Source organism: Corticium candelabrum, chromosome 4 (genome assembly GCF_963422355.1).
Source record: "Corticium candelabrum chromosome 4, ooCorCand1.1, whole genome shotgun sequence".
Lineage (NCBI taxonomy): Eukaryota > Metazoa > Porifera > Homoscleromorpha > Homosclerophorida > Plakinidae > Corticium > Corticium candelabrum.
Genome location: NC_085088.1, coordinates 8861250 through 8871697, shown reverse-complemented (window position 1 = coordinate 8871697; position 10448 = coordinate 8861250). Strand labels below are relative to the sequence as shown.

General features: G+C 43.1%; 1 protein-coding gene across 1 annotated transcript; it reads left to right on the top strand.

Annotated features, from left to right (window-relative positions):
* The first annotated feature begins 7706 nt into the window (after positions 1 to 7706).
* On the top strand, positions 7707 to 10272 carry LOC134178577 (uncharacterized). The gene is made up of 2 exons (XM_062645448.1): positions 7707 to 8184; positions 10214 to 10272. Exons 1-2 carry the CDS (start codon positions 7725 to 7727, stop codon positions 10270 to 10272), a joined length of 519 nt encoding a protein of 172 aa, XP_062501432.1. The 5' UTR covers positions 7707 to 7724.
* The last annotated feature ends 176 nt before the right edge of the window (positions 10273 to 10448 follow it).

Below are 10448 nucleotides of genomic sequence, written 5' to 3'. Positions count from 1 at the left end.
TTGACTAGGGGTGGCCCTGAAGCATGTTGGACGAAAATTGTGGCCAGTTGTCAGTTATCAATAAATCTGGGATTCCATGCCTGGCAAAATGTTTCTTCAGCTGATAAATTACTTCCTCTGATGAGGTTGTGTCTAGTCGATCTACTTCAAAGAAGTTACTATAATAGTCCACTGTGATGAGGTATTCTTTGTCTTGAAAGGTGAAAAGATCTGCTCTAAGTTTGGCCCATGGTCTATTTGGCACGTCGTGGCTTTAGAGTGTTTTCTTCTGCTGAGTTGTTTCAAAGGACCGGCAAATCAAGCATTTCTCCACGTACTCATTCACTGCACTATTCATTCCTGGCCAATGTACGCAGTCTCTTGCCCTTCGAATACAACCATTAATGCCAATGTGTGAGCTGTGTATTCTTTCCAACACTTTCCGTCGGTAGGACTGCCGTATTACCATCCTTTGTCCATGAAATATCAGTCCATCTTGTTCTACCAAGTCCTCTCTGACATTGTGGTATTGTCGTATTTCATAGCTTGTGACTTCATGCCTAGCTTCTGGCCATCCTGTTACAATCCTGTACCATGTCAATACATTCTAAGTCTCTTTCAAGCTCTGTCTGCATCTGAACAATTTATGAATTGTCGGTATCACTTCCTTGAGTTCCTTGCATGTATTCTCTCGACAGTGTGTCTGCCAAATACATGTGCTTGCTTTGCTTGTAGACAGTGTTGATGTCATACTTTTGTAGGCGTAATTTTGGTGTAGACTGTAGAGGCTTGCAATATATTGTTTCCAGTGGCTTGTGGTCTGTTTCCACATTCATTGTCCTTCCATATGTATATAGGAGTGGAATTTCTCGACTCCAAACATAATAGAGAGCAATTCCTGCTCTATTAATGCTTAATTCTTTTCTGTTTCTGTCAAGGCTCTGCTTGTGTAAACAACAGGCTGTCCTTTCTGCATTAGGGCTGCTCCAAGGCCTATCTTAGACTCATCACATTGTACTGTTACCTCTTCTACTGGGTCAAAGTACTTCAACACTGGAGTCGCTGTCACTGCTGTTTCGATTCTCTCAAATAGTGCATCATGTGTGCTTGTCCAGCAAAATTCCACATCTTGTTTTGTGAGCTGCCTGAGTGGCTCGCATAGATCAGAAAGTTGCTGACAAACTTTTACAAATAGTTTACCATTCCCATGAGTCTTCTAACTCCTGCTCTGTCTTGAGGATTCTGCATTTTCTGAATTGCTGCAACTTTTGCAGGGTCTGGTTTAAGTCCATTGTCTGTCAGTATATGTCCCATATATGCAAATTGGGGCATGGCTATTTTGCATTTTTATTGATTCAGCTTCAATCCCTTTTCTCTGCATTTATTCAACAATTGGATTATCTTTGAATCATGATCATTCCTGGCTGCTTGTTGGGTTGCTCCCTTGCCAATCACTAATATGTCATCTGCAACTGTGTAAACTCCTGGTAGATTCTGTATTGCTGCAGCTAGTCTTCTTTGGAATATCTCAGGCGCCGGGGAGATGCCAAACTTGGAAGGGCATTCGCTTCCATCTGTATCGACCCTAGGGTGTCGCAAGTGTAGTCAGTAGGCTTGACTCTTTGGATTAATTCTGGCAATAGGCCTTCCAAGGTTGGTAAGAGATAGTGAGTTCGCTTGAGCACTCTATTCAGAGGCTTTGGATCAATGCATATTTGTAATTTTCCATTTGGTTTATGCACAACAACCAAACTGGATATCCAATCCGTGGGCTTGTCTTCTCTCTAGATAATGTCCATTTTCTCTAAACGGTCCAGCTCCTTTTTCAACTCTGCTTTGACTGATAGCGGTATTCTCCTAACTGGTAATCTCACTGTTTTTACCGTATCGTCAACTTCTAGTTTTAGCTTTCCTTCCAGTCGTCTCTCCTTGGAATACTTCTGGGTATTTGTTCACAACATCTTGCTTTGTCAATCCACTTATCTTGTGCTTTGCTGCTTGTGGTGCCTTCTTCTGCTGAGTGGTCACCATCTGAATGTTCTCTTTGTGTACATGTAGTAATTGCATTTGTTGCACAGCTTTTGCTCCCAGTATTGCAACTGGTGCCTTTTCGACCCCCACAAATTGTGTGAGATAGCTTCTGCCATTCTTTGGGTTTCTAACAATCACTTGGCACTTCCCAATGGGTGTAATGGTACTTCCATCATATAGAGATAGGATCTGTCTTGTTTCCTTCAGGTTCTCAACTGTGCTTAGATTAGCTTTCCTTAGGACATTGCAGGTGGCTCCTGTGTCCAATTGGAATACTATTCTCTATCCAGACACTTCCATTTTTGCATATATTCGATTTGGATGTTGTCCATCAAGTGTTGACAGTCTGCTTGTCAGTCAATGTCAATGTCAGTGCATATTCAGTCTGTGAGACGTCACTGCTCTAGGTCTCATCACTGTCATAGTCTTCATTCTTCATGTTTGTTTCCGTGATTTCGTGTCTCAGATTTGCACATGCTTCTGTGGTGGTGCAGTTTGCCACATGCTCTTGTTTATGGTGCTTCCCAATACCTTTCGCCACAATATTTGCATTCTTGAGAAGGTCCTGTATCTCTCTGGAATTTGCCTCTGGCTTCTGCTGCTTCTGACTCTGCTTCTGCGTTGCCCTTGCACGGTGTGTACTGTGTCCTTTGCAGTCATCACTCTCATCTGTTCATTCGTTGATTCGCTTGCTCGGCATCTGTCTAGGCATTCGTGAAGGCTGAGGTTCTTCATTTGCAGGAGGAGTTTCTCACGCTATAATTGTCTGACTCCAACAACAATTCTGTCTCGCACTATTCTAGTTCATCGTGCATTGCCACAAAGTTGCATGTCTTTGCGAGCTCTTTCAGTGCTGTGAGAAATTGGTCAAACGTTTCGCCTTCTTGCTGCGCTCTCTAGTTGAAAATAAATCTCTCATAAATTACATTCGTCTCTCCTAGACATGCAGTACTTTTCCATCATAGCGAGCACTTTGTCCATTTCTGATTTGTCTGCCTCGTTGTCGAACGGTAACGAATTGTAGATTCGCAGAGCGTCTGCGCCTATGCAAGTGACAATCGTAGCACCAGCGTAGCGTGGTCCTCATGTTTGGGGGGCTAATAATTAGACCGTAAAGCACGCCCATTTCTCACATGCAAAGCCACGTCCATTTTCTACTTTTGTAGCTCGCAGTCTGCAGGGCCGGATCCAGATGGGGGTTCAGGGGGTTGCAATCCCCTCTTTTCCAATAGGCGTGGTTCAATAATTTCATATAATTTCATTAGAAAAGAGAAAATTAGTAATGCTATAAATAACTGCTACCAGGTGAACCCCCTCTTTCAAAAATTCCTGGATCCGGCCCTGGTCTGTATACATCTAACTAAGTAAATATTATAAATTTCAGGTTACAAATAAACTGCAGGACTGAGTGCCGTTAGTGTGCGTATAAAGGAATGGAAACACTGTTACAGTCCGTGTCAAAAATGTTTTCATGGCTCGATGCCATGGTCATGCAATTGCAAATTAAATGGCATTTCGATGACAATAGAATCGAGAAGACCAATTCAGTGCAAACGACGTTGACCAATTTTTAGCAGCAGGAAATTCCATTCTGCAGTCAATGGGGTTGTCGACCTTAATTAACTACACTTACTTAAAAATAACTGATGGATAGGCTTCTGCATGCTTTTTTGATGGGTCTTCTTTGACTCTTCCGTTGCCGGATAGCGTAGTAAACGTCTGAAATAAGTGATGGTCATGCGCACTTTCCGTGTCCATGACTTCTCAACACTGGTTTTATTATACTGAAATGATGATGTGTATTGTCAAAGAGATATAGTCGATTAACGTCGTCGATCCTCAACATACTACTCTGAGATTAAGCGGACTGTCACTGTTTAGTATCTTAAAACTATAGTTTTGCTTGAAGCGGAATGACACGCCCAAAATGTTTGGGGCCTATAGCCTCCCCCCATCCCCCCACGGACGCTACGCTGGTGAGATTCGTAGCTACTCTCTGTCTAGTGTCTCGTACCTGCAAGCTAGACATATCTGTCGCCACTCTCGCCAATGCTGTGAAAGGTTTCCTTGACCACTAGCGGTTTGGGTAGCGGTATTCTACCTTGCATATGGAGAGGGAGTTCGGCTTGTTAGGCTGCTGCGCCTGCTGAACTACTGGCTGCTCTGGTGGCTGGTTTGGTAGCTGCTCTGGTGGCTGTTCTAGGTCTACTTGTTCCATTACTAGTCACTCCTGACACTATGTAACGTTTGTCGCAATAGAACCTATAAATAACAGATGAATAGCTCAAAGTACTGAACAACCAGCTAGTGTGCAGGCTAAGTGATATTCTACCTATATACCTAATTATTATGACTTAGACTCTTTGTGCTTCCGTCCTTAGGGCGGATATGTGTTATCTGTGTTGAAATAAAATATATATATATAGATATAATAGTATACACATAATATATATATATATATATATATATATATATATATATATATATATATATATATATATGTATATATATATAGATAGTCTACTAATCTAATTATCTAAAGCCACTACAATTTGTATTTCTGTGGTCGTCGTTCTAGGCTACAGGTCTGTCTTCTATTGTAATCTCCGAAATATGAGCTGCACATGCTGGATTACAGTTGGTCATGCAAGTACATTCTACACGTACTGTCTACCTGCGTGTCCATGTGTTGATATGCTAGCCTCGAGCTCTAGGTTATATATATATATATATATATCCCAAGGCAGAGCTGTCTGCTAATGGGCGCGTCCACTGGTGGCGGATAGTGGAACAGCCTTTAGATATAAAGGTTAGCTGCGATATAAGCAGGGTACTCCCTGACGAATAAGCAGTCGCGGATCAACAGCGGTAATGTTAGCAGAGCGTGAGTGAGTCTGGGGGGTGGCGCCTTTGTCTCAATAAAAAGCTCACAAAGCTTTATAACGACATTATGACATGGCGAGTACTGGCCGCCAATTAAAAAACGTCAGTGCCAAATGCAACTCAGTGGTGTGACAATCTACAGCTATAGGAGCATTAAGCCAATATGCTACTGTCTTTGTTTTGTAAGTTCTGCAAAATGTGAAGGTAAATTTTGGAAGTCTGGTGTGGCTGGCACTCACAGTTACAGCAAGGATCAGGCACTCCAGCAGGGTAATGTGGCATACTTTTCTGGCAGTTGCACAGACCGAAACGTGCTTCTGGCAAGCCACTGCATCTTGTTCTGCTTTTCTACTTGTTGCTATTACTAGCCCCAGTGGATAGAAGGCATTTCAAGACGAGAGAGTGGATCTGGGCATGCACATCCCTTATTCACTTTAATCTATTCCACGTGCAGGTTTCTCTTTTGTGTCGCTTTTTGTTTTTCTTGGAATTTTTCTTTTTCTGTCTCTTCCAAAGTCTCACGGCGATGGAGGAATGGTGACGGCGGCAGGCGTAGGATGGCGCTGGGAGTCGCTAGCCATGATTCTGCACGTGAGCGGTACCAGTAAGATGGTCGTTTGTGAATTAAGCGGGGGTGAAGTTCACACTCGGTCCTGCTGGTATGGCTGGGCAGCACTATTTAGTGATAGCACTGCCCACCTCACTCGAGGAAGGGCCTAGAAAAGGTGGCCTAAACAAAGCTCACCCTCTTTGTCCCTACCAGCTTACCGCGGTTGGTTGGGCATCCAATATTGCGGTCGAAATAAAGTGAAGCATAACCTCGCTGTTGCCTGTTGGAATGTTTGCTCGCTTCTGGACACGCAACAGCAAATGGAACGTAAAACAGCCATTCTGGCAAAGGAATTTCGTCGCTATGACATTGATATTGTTGCTTTAATTGAAACCCATCTGTTGGATGAAGGAAAACTTGAGGAAGTCGGTACAGGTTACACATTCTTTTGGAAAGGATGCCCTTCAAATGCGACACGACAATCGGGTGTAGGTTTTGCTGTCAAATCCTCCTTGGTGGGTAGTCTCGACAACCTACCAAGGGGAATAAATGATCGTTTAATGACACTTCGCCTACCTCTTTCTGGTGGTCAATTTCTAACCTTGGTCAGTTCATATGCTCCAACGATGAACGCCTCCGAAGAAATCAAAGAGAAATTCTATGATGATTTGAGTAACATTATTGGTGCTGTGCCAAAGAAGGACAAACTGCTCGTCCTAGGTGATTTCAATGCTCGAGTTGGTAGCAATCATTGCACATGGAAAATGTGCTTGGTAAACACGGCATTGGAAGAGAGAACAGTAATGGGTCACTTTTGTTGTCACTTTGTTCTACGTACCAGCTTGTAATCACCAACACACTGTTTCAACAGAAAACCAAGTACAAGACCACCTGGATGCATCCTAGATCAAAGCATTGGCACCAGATAGACTTCATTATTATTCATCAGAGAGATATCAGTGATGTTCGTTACACTAGAGTCATGCGGGGAGCTTCTGCCTCAGTCTTTTCTGACCATAGATTGGTGCGTAGTAAGCTTTCACTTTCTGTCAAGAAAACTGTTTCTCACCAGTCTTGCCAGAGATTTAGAAAATTGAATGTCAGCCAGCTAAATGATCCCTCTACCAGTCTTCCGGCTGACAAACGAACTCACCACAAAGCTGCAAGAATTGTATATTCCATCTTATGATTCAGCCAGCAACCTGGATGCATTAATTATGGTCAAGTTTACACTCAGTTGTTCACAACGGTTCTTATGAACTACTTGGCAAGCCTAATAGGAAGCACCAGGATTGGTTTGATCAAAATGACACTGTCATCAGCCATCTCCTTGATGATATGCATCGCTTGCATCATGTCTGGTTATCAGATAAACGCAATCAAAGCACTGCTGATGCCTACCATCATGCAAGAAAAGCAGCAAGAGCTAGGCTCTCTGTGATGAAGAACAAATGGTGGTTACAGAAGGCAGAACAGCTTCAGTTAGCTCCTGACCAGCATAACTCTAGTGGCTTCTATCAAGGCCTAAAAGAGGTTTTTGGGCCAAGTGTAAAGACAATCGCACCTCTACAATCTGTTGACAACTCCAGGCTTCTCTATGGACGACGAGAAATTTTGACTCGTTGAGGTCAGCATTTTGCAAGCATCTTGAATCATCCAACATTTATTTCACAAGAAGCTATTGACAGCATTGATGAACAGCCTGATCTAGTTGTAGCTTGTGAACCACCATCTACCAATGAGATAAATAAAGCTATCAGGAAAATGTCAAGGAATAGATCTCCTGGTGCTGATGGCCTACCTGCTGAAATTTTTCAACATGGAGGAGAACTGCTGTTGTTCAAACTAGGTGATTTCATTCGTCTATACTGGGAACTCGAAGATGTACCCCAGAACTTTAAAGATGCCAACATAATCCATCTATACAAGAAAAACGGTAGTCAATCTGACTGCAACAATCACTGTGGGATCTCTTTGTTGTCTGTTGCTGGCAAAATTATGGCCAGAGTTCTTCTTGATCGTCTTGTCTCAAACTTTTCAGAGAGTATCCTTCCTGAAAGCCAATGTGGTTTTCGTTCTGGTCGTGGTACGTCCGACATGATCTTTTCAGCCAGGCAGCTTCAAGAAAAGTGTCGTGAACAGCACATGGATCTATTTATGGTCTTTATTGACTTGGTCAAAGCGTTTGACTCGGGTTGATAGAACTGGCTTATGGAAAGTCCTTTTGAGGCTTGGCTGCACGGTTAAGATTGTGAATCTAATCAAAGCCTTTCATACTGGTATGATGGCTTGTGTTGTCGAGGATGGGTCAAAGTCAGAAATGTTTGCAGTAAACAACGGAGTGAAACAGGGCTGCGTTCTAGCACCTACTCTTTTTAGCATTTTGTTTTCCGTGGTTTTAAATGATGCCTTCAAGAACATCCGAGAGGGTGTTCGAGTTGAGTTTAGAACTACTGGAGGTGCATTCAATCTCAGGCGCTTACAAGCCAAAACAAAGGTTTCTAAGAGTCTACTGAGAGAACTCTTGCTTGCTGACGATTGCGCATTAGTTGGTCACACATATGAAGACATTCAACACATTGTCAACTGTTTAGACAGATCAACTAAACGTTTTGGCTTGAGTATCAGCTTGAAAAAGACAGAAGTGCTTTTTCAACCACGTCCAGGCTCAAACTATAACCCTCCTCCAGTTATGATTGGTGATCACCCATTGTCTTATGTCAGCAATTTCAAGTATTTGGGTAGTTTCCTTTCGAATGATGCAACTGTTGATGCAGATGTCTCTCATAGGATATCAAAGGCCATTGCTGCTTTTGGTAAATTGTACAACAGACTCTGGCAAAGGCATGAAATCAAACTGACCACGAAGGTTGCAGTTTACAAAGCAGTAGTCTTATCAGTTCTATTGTACGGATGCGAGTCATGGACCCTTCTTCGTCGTAACCTCAAAAGTTTGGAGAGTTTTCATCTGCGATGTCTTCGCCGCATATGTGGAATCCAGTGGACTGACTATATACCCAACACAGAAGTGTTATCTCGTTGTAACATCAGTGGCATTGAATCTTTTTGTTATGAAATGCCAATTTCGCTGGGCTGGTCACATGTCTCGAATGCCTAATGATAGAATTCCCAAACAACTCCTTTTTGGTCAACTGGAACAGGGCCATCATCATCAAGGTGGTCCTAAATTACGTTATAAAGATTCTATCAAGGCTAATATGAAATTTTGTGGGATTGACTTCCTGCATTTTGAGAAACTATCCAGTGATAGAACAAACTGGAGATCTCTCTGCCATTCATCACTCCAACAGTTTGAAGAAAATCCTATTAGACATCTTCAAGCTCAACGTCAGAAACGGAAAGAACAAATTGTTCCTACCAACAAGTCATTTGTTTGCCAATCTTGTGGAAAGGAATGCCGTTCAAAAGCAGGTGTTAAATCCCACCAGAGACACAGAGGACACTAAAGAGAGTCATCACTGTTATCAGTGGACATGCCATCATATATATATATATATATATATATATATATATATATATATATATATATATATATATATATATATATATATATATATATATATACTAGAATCCATGGCCCGTCCTTCTTACGGGCAAGATACTGTAGTGTAAAGATAGGTCTGTGGACACGTCACGTGCAATTTTTGTTGCGAGGTCCCGGATGTGCTGAATGAATTCGAATCTTGCTCTTCGCGCTTGTTTCGATAGAAATCGACACACTCCCCGTGTAGCGCTTGCTGCAGAAAACGTGTAAGTTGGATTCGGTGCAAATGCAATCGGAATTTGGAAAGAAACGAAAGCGCTAGAAGAGTAAGTTTCGTTGGCAAGAGATATTCGATCGTTCGAAGCTTTGCGAAGGACGACGATGCATACAATCTACACAGGACTGGTGTGGGCGTGTGTTCGAATGAACTGGAATGTGCAGCGTTTGCGTCATCGAGAAATTTTACGCGGGGGTCGACCCCTCTAGAGGGGACCCGGTGCATCATGTTTTTAATTTTTTACGCAAACCTTCTCCTGTGAGCGCCGAGTGTGCGTGCCGATTTCGGTTGCGAACGGACAAAAGACGTGGCCGCCAAACGCGAACACACACACACACACACACACACACACACACACACAGACAGTTTGAGCTTTATATATTAGATACTAGTATACATGGCCCGTCCTTCGTACGGGCAAGATACTGTAGTGTAAGGATAGGTCTGTGGACACGTCAAGTGCAATTTGTTGCGAGGTCCCGGATGTGCTGAATGAATTCGAATCTTGCTCTTCGCCCTTGTTTCGATCGAAATCGACACACTCCCCGTGTAGCGCTTGCTGCAGAAAACGTGTAGGTTGGATTCGGTGCAAATGCAATCAGAATTTGGAGAGAAACGAAAGCGCTAGAAGAGTAAGTTTCGTCGGCAATAGATATTCGATTGCTCGAAGCTTTGCGAAGGCCGACGATGCATACAGCCTACACAGGACTGGTGTGGGCATGTGTTCGAATGAACAGGAATGTGTAGCGTTTGCGTCGTCGAGAAATTTTACGCGGGGATCGACCCCTCGAAAGGGGACCCTGTGCATAATTTTTTTAATTTTTTTACGCAAACCTTTCCCTGTGCGTGCCGATGTCGGCTGCGAACGGACAGAAGATGTAGCCGCCAAACGCGAACACACACAGAGACAGACAGACAGTTTGAGCTTTATATATTAGATACATGTATGCGTATTAGTAATTAGCTAAAAGTGTTTAGCAACCTCTAGAGCTAGCGCGCATGGTTGGTCGGTCGTTGGCTACACCCAGAGTCACACCGATAGCTTGAGGATCATCCTGGCATAGCACCATTTTCTAAGGTCTAGAAAATGGCGCAATGTAGGGATGATGTATTGCTCAGCTCTGTCTCAAACTTGGTTCACAATACACCTCGCGTCGCGACGCGCTGGAATAGGAAAAAATCCTATCCAACACGTCGCGTCGCGTCGGAAACGGCCTCCTTTG

Bases quoted from the DNA above. Each gene is read 5' to 3' on its own strand.
- LOC134178577 (XM_062645448.1), top strand. From the start codon at position 7,725: ATGATGGCTTGTGTTGTCGAGGATGGGTCAAAGTCAGAAATGTTTGCA. The intron at 8,185-10,213 runs GTAGTTTCCTTT...AGCAACCTCTAG, and splicing joins CAGCAATTTCAAGTATTTGG to AGCTAGCGCGCATGGTTGGT.